Source organism: Eutrigla gurnardus, assembly GCF_963514095.1.
Source record: "Eutrigla gurnardus genome assembly, chromosome: 9".
NCBI classification, from domain to species: domain Eukaryota; kingdom Metazoa; phylum Chordata; class Actinopteri; order Perciformes; family Triglidae; genus Eutrigla; species Eutrigla gurnardus.
The window spans coordinates 3,328,071-3,346,262 of NC_139923.1; the positions used below are offsets into that span (position 1 = coordinate 3,328,071).

The 18,192-nt window shown below is 42.0% G+C and overlaps 1 protein-coding gene across 1 annotated transcript; it reads left to right on the plus strand.

Moving 5' to 3' along the window:
* The first annotated feature begins 2,245 nt into the window (after positions 1–2,245).
* Positions 2,246–17,302, plus strand: dld (deltaD). Its single transcript, XM_084018488.1, has 14 exons — positions 2,246–2,360; positions 4,240–4,315; positions 6,012–6,091; positions 7,249–7,317; positions 8,006–8,075; positions 8,607–8,707; positions 8,795–8,938; positions 9,228–9,329; positions 11,400–11,590; positions 11,666–11,836; positions 12,998–13,187; positions 14,183–14,320; positions 15,911–16,000; positions 16,704–17,302. Exons 1-14 carry the CDS (start codon positions 2,322–2,324, stop codon positions 16,767–16,769), a joined length of 1,527 nt encoding a protein of 508 aa, XP_083874614.1. The 5' UTR covers positions 2,246–2,321; the 3' UTR covers positions 16,770–17,302.
* Positions 17,303–18,192: the final 890 nt, after the last annotated feature.

Sequence of the window (18,192 nt, forward strand, 5' to 3'; positions counted from 1 at the left end):
AGACTCAGTGAATTAACCCTTTTCCCTGTCACATTCTTCTGATATTTATGGTAGTGTCTTGTATTAAATTCTGCCTCCCATTCCCTTTGCCATTTTTGTACAGTTACTGATTTGATTATAGATTTTGCTTCACTCTTTCCCATTGGAACATTAATTCCTATATATTTGTTTTTCAACATCTTTTTTTGCCATTTTATCCGCCTCCTCATTGCCTTTAATGCCTATATGAGCTGGAACCCAACAAAACTGGATACTGATTCCAAGGTTCCTGAGCTGTAGTAATAAATATTTAATTTCAATAATCAGATCTTCCCTTGAAGAGTGACCAGTATCTAGGCAAGCTGCCATGGAATCTGTACAGATCACATTTCTCAGTGTCTTAACCTCTTCAATCCACCTAAGGGCTGTTATTAACCCAGTCATTTCAATAGAGTATATAGATCAAAATTACTTAGTCTATACCCCTCTCTTTTATTAAATTCTTGGATATATTGTGGAAGTGCGGTAAACAACGACACCAGGAGACGAAGGCAGGTTGAGTTGGTTTACTTTGCACAAAAAAAGACGGCTACAAACAATACACATCCAGCCAGGGGCCATGTGTGTCGGCAACAGACTTTCTCCTTCCTCTACCTGCCCTCTCTCTTAAAGGCGCAGGTGACCGGGTGAATGTCTCCCTCTAATGCCCCTTAAAGTGTAAGTTTGGCGGAAATTGAGAATAAAGCTATTTTCTGAATGAAAATACATCAACTAAGCCGTGGAGGAAGTAATTTTCGCTCATCACGCAGTTCAGAGCTAGCACGGGCGGGAGCTAGAGTCCAAAATCGCAAACAGTGGGTTGGGGCCAACAGCCACACGCTTTCAAAATCGCATTTTTAAACCACTAACATTGCTCAAAACAGCGCCAAACCTCGTCAGCAGCTTGCTCTGGGTGTCTACACATAAAACGAAGCACCAACAACTCAGTTCATGAACCCGAAGTTTATAACAGAAGACAGTTAAGAACACTCACCAATTCTACCCCTGCCAGCTCCTTGCGAAGGATAGTCCGTAAGTGTCGATTACCGAACGCAATGCAAAAGTGAAAGTGAAACTGAAGATTTCGCCCAGAATAAAACGAGTATACTTTTAAATTAGTGGCAGTTTGGCCAAATATAAGTTAATAACGGTGGGTAAAAACGTCGGGATAGTTTGTATACACTTCCAATCAGTTCAAGACAGCAGCCTTATCTGAAGCACATACATGTCACGCGAGATCTCACACGGGAACACGAGAGCTGCGTTCGGTAATCGACACTTACGGACTATCCTTCGCGAGGAGCTGGCAGGGGTAGAATTGGTGAGTGTTCTTAACTGTCTTCTGTTATAAACTTCGGGTTCATGAACTGAGTTGTTGGTGCTTCGTTTTATGTGTAGACACCCAGAGCAAGCTGCTGACGAGGTTTGGCGCTGTTTTGAGCAATGTTAGTGGTTTAAAAATGCGATTTTGAAAGCGTGTGGCTGTTGGCCCCATGCTAACCCACTGTTTGCGATGTTGGACTCTAGCTCCCACCCGTGCTAGCTCTGAACTGCGTGATGAGCGAAAATTACTTCCTCCACGGCTTAGTTGATGTATTTTCATTCAGAAAATAGCTTTATTTTCAATTTCCGCCAAACTTACACTTTAACTCCCTTGTAGGTCACTACAATATCCCAATACCACCATGTCCATTTTGCGGATCTTTTGATCCATCAGTATATATTTTAACATATCCATAGAATGATGTTCATCCCTGTCAATATGCTGCAAAACTTTGCTCATCTGGATACTCTTTGTTTTTCTTATCAGTAGTTCACTATTAACCTCTGGTGATGGGAGAAACCATGGGGGAACCGCAATAAGAACCAGTGAAGGACTAAATTTAAATTCTTTAATTCTGTGTTGTTCTGCTATACTATTAATATTCAAGCCAAACCCTTTTGATTCTATTTGATATTCCCAGCAATTATTAAGAACTGAAGTGGCTGGATTATTAGTACTTCCCATCAGCCTAACCCAGTATGTTAGAGACAATTTAATATATCTTAAACTAAGTGGAGATTCTTCAGATTCTATTAATAACGCACTTGTGGGTGTTGTTTTAATAGCTCCTAGAGCAATTCTTATAGCTTTAAATTGAACCCTCTCAAGTTTTTTCTTTTCAGCTCTCACAATCATAGACGTCATATAGAGGCGACTTAACGGGCGTGTTTTTATGGACTGGTACTGCGCACGCGCAATGACAGGAGTCCTTGGCTGGTCGGCCCTGTTGTAGGTTACAGATCCGGTGAGGGGACACAAAATGCAGAGCTGGACACAGTTATACCGCTCCCTGGCCACGGTAAGGACGGGTTTTGCTAATCTACTAACCAGTATGTGTTGTCCAGAGCGCCTTCTAACTGGTCCCATTAGCGGTTGGTCCAGAGAATACTGTTTTTATGGGATTTACGCCCGGCGGGCCTGACTAGCGGGTGAGCTAACGCCACTGGTCGGGTGAACGCTGTGAAGAGGACGTAACGCCAGACTCCAGTGGAAAAACGTGCAATTCACAATTGTTGTGCTTTTTGGCGAAAGAAATACGTCGCTAATTACGAGTTTGATACATTGTCTGATTGTATGACGTTCCCTGGTTGATTCGGCATGAAAATGTTTTTATTGAGTGTGTTCCAGTAAAGCACATTAAAACTGGCTATCAAAGTTAGCCAACGTTACTTCGTCAACAAATTGTAAATATTTGGGATGGCGTTGCGTGGCATTTGCATTCTAAGGGTAGAAGTTTCTAGATGTAACTTAACAAGTTAAGTGAGGTTACAGTTGACAGCTGTCCTCCTATAAGTTATGTTATCATGCTAAGATAGTTAGCACTCAGTCACCTGACTGTAATTTATTGGTTTGTCGTCTCAACCTAAATTACGTGTCATTCCCAATTGTTGAGCTCTTTTGAGTCCATTTACCATAACTGTCTCTAAAATAACAAAACAAATGTATACAAATAGTATAGTATTGCCAACTAGCCGTCGCCTTAGCAGCCTGTTTAGCTGGATAAGCTAGCTGCAGGTTGGATACGCAGCACTGCCAGGTGAGTACCCTCAGTGCTGCCGAGGGCCCTTGAGCAAGGCGTTGGACCCCAAACCTACTCCAGCTGCGGGGACTCCTTCAAAACAAGGATAGGATAGTCTTTATTGTCCCTAAGGGGCAATTTGGTTTGCAAACAGTAGTCAACACAGCCAATACATGTCATAAAATAATAATAAAAAAAACTAACATAAATACATATAACAGTAGATGTATCCTGATAAAAATTGCAATGAGAAATAAAGCAGTAAGAGTCCATCAGTCCTTATTAAGGTGTGTATACAATAGCAGCTAGGCCTACAGTTTTAAAACAGCTAAAGCAGCAAATGATCTCAGATATGTGTTTGATTTGGCCCTCCTATGGAAAGTGTTCCTCCTCCTGATGCAGGAGTCCAAACTCTGAATGAAGAGGGTGTTGAGGGTCTGCCACAAATGTTTTCTGCGTTGGATAAAAACTTAAACAACGTTAAAATACTCTCACTGTAGCTCCATGCTGAGAACTTTAGAATAGAATAGAATGCCTTTATGTACACATTAACGATGAGATTAAAAGGAAGCCAACTCCAATAGCAGTGCAAATTAGTATGAGAATAAACAATATACAACATAGAACATATAGGAAACATAGCAAAAAAGGGAGGTAGGGTGCACAGTCCTGCGTAGTATTACTATTTCTGCTACCCCCACTTTGTACTGCTCAACTATCCTTGCATAAATACAGTTTCATAATTTCTTAGCTTTGATGCTGACAGTGTTTTGGTATCTTCCCAAAATCTGCTTTCACTGTGCTCTTTACACACTGACGGAACAAGGAAATGATATTGAAGGAAATGCACAAAACAAATGACAAGCAGCCTATTGTCGAGTGTGAAAGTTCCCCTGGAAAACAGGAATGAAAACAAAAATGATAATTACAGGAGGAACTGATTGGATTACTCCGACTCTTCTACTGATGGATAAACACATCTTAAAGATACTTTTTATTTATTTTTTTTTACCCTGGAGTGAAATCACCTTTCCACATGCTGCATCAGCTTAGCCCACTCCTGTTCCTGAGTGTTTAGTTTTGTGCATTGGATTGTTTTTTGTTTGATCATCTTGTTGAGGTTTTCTTTCTTCCTTTTTGACCACTGTTTGCCTCACAGCGGAGCCACCACCTTCCCTGTAAACTGCATGGAGCTGCAACACTGTCCGCAAGGACTTACGCTGACAAAGCAGCAAGTAAGATAACTCTTATCATCGGTCTTCATTAATTGCATGTTCTCTTCTGAGCTTTGGCCAGATGTGCGATGGTTGTTGCTTTCCACATTTAGCAGACGTTGGACTTCATGTGAGAGACTGCTCGTTAAGACATACAAGAGATTTATGTTTTTTCTTATTCAGAATACAAACACAATTCATGAGTGGTCCAGAGCCTGATTCAAAATGGGGCGGAGGTGGTCCCATCCTGATGTGTGCACTGTATTGTGTAATGTTGCAGCTTTCCTTCCAACTGGTTCAAGCAAGATTATTATATGATTGAAGACACTTAGAACAGTTACAACTAGGGATGCACGATATTGATTTTTTGAAGCCGATACCGATATCGATAACTTTCTGCTCCTCGGGACCGATACCGATACCGATAACCGATAATATTGTTATTCGTTTTTGAATGTATATTCAGATCAAATTCAGGTCAAAAACACTAATGACTAAGCTTAGGTAGATTTAGCATAGCTTTGCCTTTTACCAAACACCTAACCAGATGTATCACAGTGACATGATAATTATTACTATGAACAAAAGAAAGCCAAGAACAGTTTTGACTCTTCAATAAAATGACAATATTTATTTTTTTCAAATAAATATGTAAGTGAGTCAGTCAGTCAGTCAATGACAACTTTCCCTGAGCAGCATGGGATATGCACACACAAGTGCTGCTACATTAAACTGTTGGTCCTGATCCACACAGAAATGTAAACTACGGTAATAGGCAGAAATATCAGCAAAGCAACAGCCACTACTGCGGATGTGATCCCCTCCATTCAAGCGCTGACACGACTGCTAAAACAAACGTTACCAACAGACCACGGAGTGAAAACATCAAAGGAAACCCCGTTAAAAGCAGTGGAAACGCGTTTTGGTGACATCGAGGAAAAGCCACTGTATTATCTCTCAACTATATTGGACCCGAGGTACAAGGACCGCTACTTCACCCGTGCATCAAAACGCTAAACTACGGGCTCGCTGCTTCTTTAGCGGCGCCGCCGTCTTCATACGCTTTTAACACACCGTCGTAGCGATGGTGATGTGCGAGGTGACTTTTAAGGTTGGATGTATTAAAGCTCGATGCCTTTTTCCCTCCTCTTGGAACTTCTGCATTGCATTTGTTACAAATGGCAAGCGATTCAGTTTCCTCAGAAACTTTGAAGTAGTCCCACAGTACAGACGCCATGCGTGTTTGTTTACTAGTCTTCCTCCTCCACTCGCTCGCAGCCTCGACGTCACAGCCAGGCATGAGAAGGGAGCGCTCGATTTGTGGATTAACTCCCTCCTCCGAAACCTGTGATACCACAGTAACCACATCACATGCTAAACGGGAGGCGCCTAGAAAAAAACTAACGTCCCTCATCCCAATCCAATCGCTGTTTTAACACAAACATCCTATCTTCGGATTATCGGAGGTATTAATAATTGTATCGGATTTATCGGGTTGACGTCATAATTCCTATTATCGGGCCGATAATTATCGGTCCGATAATTATCGTGCATCCCTAGTTACAACATTATATTTACATGGATAGTCGGTGTATATATATTTTATTAATCAATGGATGTGTAGATATCATATAACCCATTTGAATTGTTGCATAAATGACACATGTTTGCCAAGTCAAAAGCACATTTACAACTCTTGCTGTATCCGTCTCTGTAGTTGATGCAGACGTCACAGTGGTGGGCTCCGGTCCCGGCGGCTACGTCGCTGCCATCAAAGCCGCACAGCTGGGCTTCAAGGTGAGAAAAACAATAACATATGAGAATGTTTTCATCACATCTGCATTATAACATGCAGAACAAACATGGAGTAATCTGCAGTGTACAACTTATATTTTGCAAATTCAAGTCTGTACACTGTCTTCAACCATGGAAGGTACAATTAATCTCTTGACATTTTGGAATCTCTATCTTTATTAAACTATCAATCAATTATATATGAATAAATTAGCATCTCTACAACTATCTACACAATATGTATTTCTTTACAAATTCCGAATAATAAACCTCATTTCTGAAAAACCCTGAAAACTGAATTCTCATCAGTTCTTTTTTTTATATAAATGAGCATTTTGATAACATCAAACAGCAGTTATGATTCTGGTCAACACATAATCTTTGAAATGTCCTCAGTTACAGCACATATTCTGAATAATGAAAACAAGTTGCAAAAATGTCTTTGTGCTAGCTTGACAATTTAGTTGTCTTACGACAGTGGTCCCCAACCTTTTTTACGCCTCTGACCGGTTCCATGTCAGGCAACGTTTTCACCGACTGTTGTGAGGGAAACATACTACGAATATGGTTAATTATATAAAAAAAAAGTCATAATAAAACGCGATTGATATGTGGAACTCGGTTGCGAACAAAACCAAGTTGTAAACAAGTTAATATATATATGATTTATTTAGTTAAGGAAAGTTTGCACACGACGACGCCGTGACTCACCACCCAAGCACAGCGCTAAAGTGAGGGAAACAGTTCTGCTATGTCTGTGTAAATCCTACAATATAAAGTGGAAATAAAGCAAGATATATATTGGACCACCAGTGCCACGTGGTCTACGGACCGCCTTACGTGGTCCCTCTAAAGTAACATTATTGTGTTGTAAACCGTTCACCTTGGCTCTGCTTCTCAGAAAGTCTGCAGACATCCAAGCTCACTCACTGAGTTGTAACACCATTTTAATTGAAAAATAGTTTTTCACATTTTCAATGACAGTTTGACATTAGTGACATCAATTTTTTTCAATCACTGTTTGACATCACTTATCCCCATTTTTTCTCTCTATCCAAGCTAATAGAAAACACATTTTTCACAGTGTATTTCTTTCAGTTATAGTGAGTAATGCAGGTCTCCTTTTAAAGGGAAATGTCTTTTCTGTCTTCCTTTGACAGACAGTGTGTGTTGAGAAAAATGCCACGTTGGGTGGGACGTGTCTCAACGTCGGCTGCATCCCCTCCAAGGTAATGATCTGGTTTGGTTCCTGATACAAATATTCCATCCACCACACATTTCTCAACACTACATGGACGCCATTACTCAAAGGTAGAAATAAACACTATATATCCAAAGGTATCACCCATAAATGTCAGTCCCTAGAGGCAACTCTTTCTCAATAGCTTTGGATTATGCTCCAAGGTTGTCTCAGAAATGATTGACGCTCCAAGGTTGTCTCAGAAATGATTGACACTCCTCTAAAACCAGAGTGTTTATTTAGACTCCCTCGTATCCCACATTATAAATAGTAGTGATTGAGCTGAAACTTTTATTTATCTGATGACAATGTGAGTGAGAGAACGGCACGGGACACTCAAACAGGAGAGTAAATAAGGAAGAACTGATGGGTTTCTATTCTTACAATCACATTTCATTTGTCTCCTTTATTTTATTTTATTTTATTTATTCTGTGTTCATTTATTTTATCTCCATCAATCTTATTTAATTTCATTATTTATTTCCTTTATTTTTAGGATTTGTTACTTTACCTTTTAGTTTCCTAATTTTTTATGATGTTCTCAAAGTGAAATCCTGTATCGTTCTGTATGTAGGCAAACACAGTTGAACTGAAGATGCATAATAGAATAAAGTACATGAAAAATATGATATGAAAGCATTAAAAACACGTGTTAATCAATGTTTTGGTGTGCACAGGCTCTGCTGAACAACTCCTACTTTTACCACATGGCTCACGGCAAGGACTTTGAAAGCAGAGGCATTGAAAGTAAGAATCACCAACATCCATCTCCGAAAAAGGTCCCAGAGATAAAGTTGACGTCTTCAAACCTCCTTTTTTCCATCCAAAACTCAAAAGATGATCACAGCCACAGAATATTTGGCAATTTTGCTTGATAAAAGATTTAAAACAATTCAATGTTTATGAGTAATATAAACGCATCCTTTCAGCTGTCATCCAGAACCATCTTTTGTTCTTCAGTGCTCAACAATAATTCAGTATTAGTAAGTGGAATTGTGTCCTCCTGATGATGTGATTATAATCAGTTTAAAGATTAACGTAACACCCAAAAGTTTAATCATAAACATTAATTTAATGCTTATATTATGACTTTAATTCAAAATTAATTTGTAGTTTAAAAATGTTGTAAAGTGATCATTAGCTAATGAAAATGTTTTTTCCATTCAATGACAAACCGAACGTGGCTTGTTATTTTATTTTTAAATAATTAATGAGACCAAGTAGCTTTAGTTATTGTTATTTATGAAAGAATATTTAAGCAAACTATCTGTTTCCCAGTTTCAGGCCTGACGTTGAACCTGGAGAAGATGATGGCCCAGAAGAGCGGCGCGGTCAAAGCGCTGACCGGAGGAATCGCACATCTATTCAAGCAGAACAAAGTCAGGCCTCTCTTTCTCTCGTTCATTGGAATGGATGCTCTCTCACATCAGTCAACAACCTGACCCCCTTATGATCTCCCCTCTCAGGTCACCCACGTCAACGGGTTAGGGAGGGTGACCGGTAAGAACCAGGTGACGGCCGTGGCAGCAGACGGCAGCGAGCAGGTTATCAACACCAAGAACATCCTCATCGCCACCGGCTCCGAGGTCACGCCCTTCCCCGGGATCCAGGTACATGGAGCATGAAACACTTCAATCATAGGAATGTCATCATAGGCTACACACCTGGATATTATTATTATTATTATTATTATTATATTACACACCTGATTTAATCATCAACCAGTTATTTTAATTCACCATATTGAAGTCGTTTTAACTAAAACAAGTAAATCAATGATGTGACAGGTCCGTCTGGTCTGGGATGATAATAATATTTCAATCTGTGTAAAATACTCCAGGAAAATGTTGTTTGCGGTGCTAAAGTTGGTGTATTGAATGTTTTTCTTGGCTCTCTTAGATCGATGAAGAGAACGTGGTGTCGTCAACAGGAGCTCTGTCCCTGAACAAAGTTCCAGGGGAGATGATCGTGATCGGAGCTGGAGTCATCGGAGTGGAGCTGGTCAGCATCTCTTCATTCTGCTTCAGCTTTGCCATATTTAACTGACACAAAAGTAGTCCAATCACAGCCTGGCCCATTTCAAATAAGTCAAAACCACGGCTACAATAATGACATATGTATAGTAGGAGTCATTAAATGATTTTAGCGATGAACTCGCATGAAAGCTTTTGCTCAAATCAGTGATAATGAATTGAAAACTGCTCAAAAGTAGCCCAAATGATCATATAAAAATCATCTGAATCGGACAACGCTCAAAGGACCCAACTTCTCACATGATTTATTATCTCGGTAAACATTGTAAACGTGGGTTTATGTTCTCAAACGCTAATTTCAAGGGCCGAATCACTCTGAGGTGCAGCTGATTAAAAACGCCACTTGGCAAACTCGTTTCGACAAAACAGCTGATCAGCCTGTATAGCATGCACAACCAGGCGGTCAAATGTAGATTCAAGCAGACGCGGAGCTCTTGATGTTGCTCTGCAGTTGGATGAGGAGGGTAAAAAAGGAGGATTTGGCTTCATGACATAATGAAAACAAATAAATAGTTCATCCTAATTAAACTAATATCAACCTTTGATTGTCCGTTCCTACCACATCTACTGGCATCAAAACAGGAAGGAAGTGGTTCAGTAGTAAAGCCCGCCCTTTGCAGGGCGACTCCACGTCTGGTGCTGAACATTTGAGAGTATTTGACTTTTTATGCACGTCTAGAAAATGAGACGCATGGTGCAGGAGAGGAGCATACCCGGTGTGCCGTACCATGCAGTTAACGTTATCTGATCAATAAGGAGCCAGAGATCATACTTTATACTTTTTATTTCATATCATGATGGAGGATATGCCTCATGATATCTTATACCCCTTTTCCACCAACGCGAACCTAGTTCAAGAGCCGGGCCGGTGCCCGTGCTGGTTCGCAGTTGGTTCAACTTGCGAACCGTCCGAGAACCTGTTTGCGTTTCCACCGGCTAGAGAGCCCAGAGAGCCACGTCATTACGTCACTGTATACGTCTGAGGTTTCCCCGCAGCGCTAATTTCAAGCATAGCAGACATGTCTCTTCAGAAAAAGTGTTTATTTTGGCAAATAATACAATAACAATAAAATACACAAAATACTAAAATCACAACATTTTTTAAAGTGTAGAACAGTGTGTGATCAATAGATCAGAATGTTTGATGTTTAGTCATCTGCAGGTTGGACCTCCGTTCAATATCGCCGATGTCCGACAGCTCTACAAACACAAACCATGTGTCCATGACGCTGCGAACACAGATGTTTAGTCACGTTGGTAGTTGGTAACGTTTAGTGAGCCAACGGCAGTCAGAAAGTGGCATGCTAACGTTGTTGTTAGCAATATCACGCTAGCTGGCTAGCTAGCCGGTCAGCTTACATTACCCGAGGAAGCAAAGCCACTAGTTGCTGCTGTTACGAACATAATCACTAGCTTGGTAAACTAAACAGAAATGTGTCGTTGGTTTGCAACGAGGTTAAACATTTTAAAAGTGAAACTTACCGGGAACAGTAACGTTAGTAAAACTCCGCAGCGGCGTATTTTCCCCCGTTGCCTCGAGCGTTAACCCCGCCCCCAGCCCCTAACGTAAGCCGGGCCCGGTTCCAGCCCAGCAAAGAGTTGGGGCCGCTCGGGAACCAGTTTTCCAGGCCGAGAGCCGGCTCTTTGTCTGTGGAAACAGGAAGAACTGGTTCGCGATTGGGCACCGGCTCCGAACCGGCCCTCATAATGCCTCGGTGGAAAAGGGGTATTAGAGACTGAGGGACTTTTTTCTGCTACGTTTCCCGCTGCTGATCTGCTGATAGACACCATGTTGATTTAAAATCATCGTCTCTGGCATCTTGGGATAAGTTTGGCCGTGAAGGATCCTGTGTTGGATCTTATAAATCCAGGAAGACAAGGGTGCATTTCTGGGCTGCGGTTGAAGCAGTCTTTGAAATGGGACATCCTTTTTTCAGCTGCTGTGAAACACAGTCTTCAAACGCAGCCTCTGAAGGATGCAGCCGCTGAACTGAAACGGCCCATAAGTCATACCGATGTCTGTCCTCCCGGTCTGCAGGGGTCAGTGTGGCAGCGTCTGGGCTCTAAAGTCACAGCTGTGGAGTTCCTGGGCCACGTGGGCGGCATGGGCATCGACATGGAGATATCCAAGAACTTCCAGCGCATCCTGCAGAAACAGGGATTCAAGTTCAAGCTCGGCACCAAAGTGATGGGAGCCACCAAGAGGCCCGACGGCAAGATCGACGTGGCGTGAGTCAGGCGGCCCTCGGTATTCGTGAAGCGTGGATTACTGCTGCCGTGAGTAACCCCGCCTTTGTGTTTCAGAGTGGAGGCGGCGGCCGGAGGGAAGAACGAGACTCTGACGTGCGACGTGCTGCTGGTCTGTATCGGCAGGCGACCTTACACCCAGAACCTGGGTCTGGATTCTGTCGGCATCGAGCTGGACAACAGGGGCCGCATCCCTGTCAACAACCGCTTCCAGACCAAAGTGCCCAGGTAGAGTCCTCTGTGAGACAAGAAAACCCCTTATGGCTTATTCATCGTCTCCTTTTACATTGAAAATGTGATTTTAGAAATCCAACAATCATATTTTGGCAAAAGTTGAGATTCAGCAGAGCAAATAGTGAACTACTTACCGTAGATGACCAAATAATCGCCCGCGTGCAAATACGCGCCTGTGCTCTAATAGCCGCCGGGGGTCCGACCTCATTTGGCATAATAAACGCCGGTTCAATTAAACGCCCGGGCGATTAAGTGTTTACCATAGTCTTGCACAGAAAACAAAAGTTTTTTTTTTAACAGCACTTCACCGGCTCTCACCTCTTCTGTCAGTCAGCCCCTCCTCTCGCTCTCTCTCTCTCTCTCGCATGCAGGCGCGCGCACACACACACACACACACAGACACAAACACAGGCGCGCTAGACTGAGGGATATAGGGATATAGATAAATGCGCTAATGTACAGTGTTGAAATTACCGCGATCGACCCCCCCTTCCGTTATCATTCATAACACTGCTCTGATCAGCTCCCTGTGTCGCGGTAACACAGACAAACTGTCTTTGTATTTATTGTCTGATGTCAATAAAGATGCGTCGGGGGGAAAAAGTAGTTTTGTTCCAGTGGTGCTATGGTGAGCTCCTTGTTCTTTGCATGATGGTCTGGTGCTGCTCATTGCAAAAATAAATTGTAGCCTGTTGCAAATACGCGCCTGGTTCTTATAAACGCCTGAGCTCCAAGTCGATTTAGCATATTAAACGCCCGGGCTACTAAATGGTCATCTACGGTATTTAAATTGAAGTAGAGCGAGACTGGCCTGTACACAAATACAAGAGAATTGATTTAAATTAATCATGTTTATATTAAATACCAATAATATAATAAAATGTTGAGGTAAGAAAATAAATGTTCAGGTATATTAAAAATGTAACTTCTAAATAAATAAAATGCCATAATTTGCATTAAATGTAGTAAGTAGTGGTGTAAGCAAGTGTTCGACCAGCGGATGATGGAAATATAATGAGTTACATCATCATATTATTCATCAGTTATTGATTACAATAAATGCAACTTTCGGTTCAGTTTCTTTTAGTTAAATTTTCGGGAGTCAAAAAGAGTCATTGTGACATTCAGTGTAGTAAACTGGTTGTCCTCCCTCAGTATTCATGCCATCGGTGACGTGGTCGCTGGGCCAATGCTGGCCCACAAGGCTGAGGATGAGGGCATCATCTGCGTGGAGGGCATCGCCGGCGGCGCCGTGCACATCGACTACAACTGCGTTCCCTCCGTCATCTACACTCACCCTGAGGTGGCCTGGGTGGGCAAGACCGAGGAGCAGCTCAAAGAGGAGGTGAGAATCCTGTCTGTATAATACACATGCACATCATATACAATTTGAATTATTTAACACTCAATGACTGATTTACATTGGCCACTTGGGGGCAGCAGAAACAAGTTGTGAACACAATATTGTATTGATCCTTCTACATATTACTGTGTAAGAGGGTGGCTTGTGTTTATAGTTTATGGCTCAACCAGCCACGCAGAGCTGGCTGACATCACAGAACAGCTAAGGGACCTTGTTTCGGAAAAAAATATATGCGGAAGTCAATGGCGGGAGAAATAATTCTTTGATCTTAGCCATGAATTACTTGTATGAGGTTTGTCAAGATATTTAAGATGGATCATTTTAAGATATTTTTACAAGTCGAGAGTCTCAGCCGGTACTTCTGCATAGTGTCAGATAGAGGTCAGGTTCCACTAACATTATTAGTATCAAGTTGTTGAGTTTAGTGATGGCTGCGTAGGATTGTTTCCAGGCGACACCCTCCCGTCCTCAAAAGTGAAGCCAACACTGAAGTGCTTTAAACCTGCATTTTAACAAGTGGCCACCAGGGGGCGCATCCTGTCTGACTCGTGTTCCCAAATGTTTCACTGTGTCCAAAAGTCAACATTTATTTAAACACATTACATTAAACACCACAAGCCGAGTGCCATCTAATCCCATTCTATCCAACACTCGGCAACTCTTAAGATGGCCTTGTTTTGTCTGACCAACAGTCCCCAAAGTCTTCATTTTATAATCATATTATGGAGAAAGCTTTTTGTCTTTCTAAATGTTTTCAGTGAATCGATAGTTGTTTGAGCTCTAATGGCAGTCGCCTGTAAGCACTCTGCACCAGCCTGACGCAAAGACTATTTTCATTATTTTGGTTGATTTTGAAATAATAAACTGATATATAGTCTCTGTGTCTAGCAGTGGTTTTACAGTCCGACTCTCCTCTTCTTGCCCCTCCTCCTCCTCCCCCTCCCCCTCCTCCTCCTCCTCCTCCTCCTCCTCCTCAGGGCATCCCATACAAAGTCGGCAAGTTCCCCTTCGCAGCAAACAGCCGAGCCAAGACCAATGCCGACACTGACGGCATGGTGAAGATCCTCAGCCACAAGGAAACGGACAGGATGCTGGGAGCTCACATCCTCGGATCTGTAAGTGCTTTCATCCCAAACAGACACATGAATAACTGTGAGTCCGTAACTACAGTCCCTCCAGTTTATTTGCTACCTTTTTGGGGATTGTTGTGGATTAAAATCCCTGAAATTCACTGCTGCTTGTTAAAAGAATTTTAATGAATGTTGCAATGTTTTTTTTTTTTTTTTTACGGGAGCAGTGGAAAAAAATGCAAAAATGTTATTGTTGTACAAATAATTAAAAGTCAAACAATTTGTTCCAGTGAGATTATAACTGAACTGTTAGCATGAAATGAATATACCTAATATACTTTTAATGTGCAAAATTGTAGCATTTTGGCAATATAGTTGAATTCCCAAGAAGCAATTTCACATCTAAAAAATGTTGAATAGTTTTGTTTTTAGATGTGTCATTTACATTTGGTTAAAAAAATGAAAGTTTAGTAAACATGTTATGTAATTTTTTTTTTTTTTTTAAATATGGTCTAAATTCGTCTTCATGTAGCGTTATGCATGTTGGTCTATAAGAAAGCTGAAGCACAGAGGCGTGGTTGAAAAGATGTTCAGTGCTCGTGGGTTGGCTTTCCTGTCACTCTTGTTAAGAGTTCCTGACGAGTTTGACTGTGCATAAGTGTTGGTCTGACCAACAAACGTCACTGGAGAGACAAGCTTCAATAAAACGTGTTCCTCAAACAGCGATGTGTTAAAAGTAGGGCTGTCAAAAGATTGATTTTTTTAATCGCGATTAATCGCATTTTGTCCATAGTTAACTCGCGATTAATCGCAAATTAATCACATTTTTTTTATTACATTTTTTTTTCTTCTAAATGTACTTTAATGAATTTTTTTCATATTCTTAATACTTTTAACAACATAAGGGCAAATATACTTGATTTATGAAAATGTTTATTTAACACTTCAAATATCCCCTTACCAAAACATGGGATCAAAACAGGGTTATAAGAATATATCACAAACAATTAAAGTGAACATGTCACAGGAGATAGTGTAACAGGAGATAAGTACAGTTAGGATATAAGTGCATTGGCTTGCAAGTGATATCTCAGACTGGACGTACTTCTATGGTAGCTCATTTCATACCCACAGTACGCGCAGATGACTTTGGTCTTATCGACTGAACCATCTGGCAGTCTTTTGAAGGTGAATTTGCCGTTCACAAATCGATTTTAAACGCGTGTGGACGCGCCGCTTCCCAGTATTGCACGCTTGGTGGGCTGCCACTAGAGGATGATTGACAGGCGCTCTCCTTCAAACAACATATTTTTGCGAGCGTTCGCGAGCGCTCCCGAGGCGGCGAGTCGAGCCCGGCGCCTCTGATTGATGATCAGAGCGCCGCAACGCTACCAGAATACAATGAATGGGACGCGGGGAAACACCGCTGCCTGTGGACGCGCACCTTCCCTCTGGATCAAGACTACAGGTGCCACCGACGGCCATAAATCAAACAATGCGCGTTTTTTTTTTTTTTTAATACCGAGCGTTAATCGCGCGTTAAAAAAATTAACGCCGTTAAGAGGATGTTGCGTTAACGCGTTATTAACGCGTTAACTTTGACAGCCCTAGTTAAAAGGTGTCGTTTCCCTGCAGGGAGCGGGAGAGATGATTAATGAAGCTGCTCTGGCCATGGAGTATGGGGCTTCCTGTGAGGACATCGCCAGAGTCTGCCACGCCCATCCTGTATGTCTTCACACACACACACACACACACTCGCACACACACACACACTCGCACACACACACACGCTCACACACACACACACGCTCACACACGCACACACACTCGCACACGCACACACACTCGCACACACACACACGCTCACACACACACACACGCTCACACACGCACACACACACGCTCACACACGCTCACACACACACGCTCACACACGCACACACACGCTCACACAGACACTCAAACACGAACACGCTCGCTCACACACACACTCACTCACACACACACACACACACACACACACACACACACACACACACACACACACACACACACACACACACACGTGTATACATAAAGAAAACCCACAAAATAGAACTGGAGTCTAAACTGTCTGTTTAGCTCACGTGCTGCAGCTGCTGCTAAATGATGATTAACATGTTGGGCGGCTTATTAGGCTCAATGGGGAGAGGTTAATGTCACGTTGCTGCAGTGGTATCAAAGTAGTTTTACAAGTACTCCTACTAATAATAATAATAATAATAATATTGAACCCGATATCCAATAATGCTATAGGTATCGTGCATCCCTAATAATAACAGTTAAAACATGAACAGACTGAAATTAAGTCTTCTTTTGCTTCATCCCTTTCTTCTTTCTCTTCCACCCCCCCCCCCCCCCCCCCCCCCCCTTTCTCCACCTGCTGCAGACGGTGTCGGAGGCATTCAGGGAAGCGAACCTGGCCGCTTCCTTCGGCAAAGCCATCAACTTCTGATCCGCCGGCCACTGTTGCACCTTCACTGTACATAACGAGGAGGAGAAACCAGGAGCTTTGTGTGTCCAACCCCCCCGGGATCCTCTGTACATCCAAACTGTAACGCATTTAGTTCTGTTATTTAAACGTTTGCAATAAAACGATGCAGGAGGGGTTACACACTGACTGCATATCAGTCTTTTATGCTTTCAAACACATAGTTTAATGGAACCCAGAGGAGCATATTACTCATTCATTTACAGGACATAGAGATATAAATATTATTTTGGGCTGGGTGGCAGCGCATTCTCTTGTGACGGGAGAAGGGAGTGTTTTTGTTTCTGTTTTTTACAGACTCTAACTCCATAAATATGATGTGTAACCACCAGAATAGGAAACAAAGTTTTAAACGTTCAATCTTACACTCTTCAAGTTGGACTGTGGGTGAAAATCGTTGAAGCACGTTGACTTTTAGTCAGTGGCATCACAGCAGGTGTTTCAAAACTACAGGAAAAAAATGGAGAAATCGTCAAAATAAATTTGTTCAACCAAAATTCAATCCTACTCAGTGACTTTTTTTCCAGACCATCCAACACGTCATAACGGCATATAGAGTATAAACGGCTCTGTAGAGAGTTTGGACGCAGGTAGGTGTGAAGGTGATAATTTATGGAATATAGTAGTAGTGTTGAGTTAAGGAGCGAAAAGAAGCATTAGCAATCAGAAGTGTTGCTCCTTCTCTTGCACCAGGGAATGACATGTTCATTAACAGCATTTGGCTTCGACAACTCAAGTGTTCCCTGTGGCGTTGTATTGGTGCCATGGAGCCTCGGGTCCTCGTTTTTCTATCTCCAGCTGATCTGCAGCTGGCCGTAGCACTCCAAAATATTCAGTATGTACAGCAGTGCACCAACAAATGCCATGAAGACAAAGGGCGTGAGCTGGTGAGGAATGCAACATTTAAAATGTGTGAGTGAGTTTGGCGCCGGCTGTGACTTTGGTGATTTGTGCAGGACTTGGAAGTGTTGATTTACCCTTTTAAAGGACAATAGAAATGTCAACGGGAGCTGTTGATAGTTGTTTCCTGGTCTGGTTGCTACACTAGTAGTCTCTGGCCTCATCTCACCATTTAAACCAATAAATGCAGTATCAGTTGAACAACGCTACAGTGTGCGTCTTTTCTTTTACTTATTTACAATAATTGTCGAGTTTTGTCAGACTATGCCTGTCTGGGTCAGTGCCAACTTCAACCTCGCAAATATAGAAGACGAGTAGTGGGGAGCACATTTCCTGTAACTGCTGTAGCATGAAATCATGGTGGAATTAACTACCTACCTAGCTCACTAGAGGGCTTGTGAGCTAACACTCTAATTCCATCATGCTTTCATGCTACAGCGGTAACGGGACATGTGCCCGTCTGTTTTTTCAGAGAAGCACTGTCCGT

What these genes read in the sequence shown, in the direction of transcription:
- dld (XM_084018488.1), top strand. Translation starts at nt 2,322, where the DNA reads ATGCAGAGCTGGACACAGTTATACCGCTCCCTGGCCACG. An exon ending in ATCTATTCAAGCAGAACAAA is followed by an intron (nt 8,708 to 8,794) that starts GTCAGGCCTCTC and finishes CTCCCCTCTCAG; the next exon opens with GTCACCCACGTCAACGGGTT. An exon ending in GACGGCAAGATCGACGTGGC is followed by an intron (nt 11,591 to 11,665) that starts GTGAGTCAGGCG and finishes TTTGTGTTTCAG; the next exon opens with AGTGGAGGCGGCGGCCGGAG.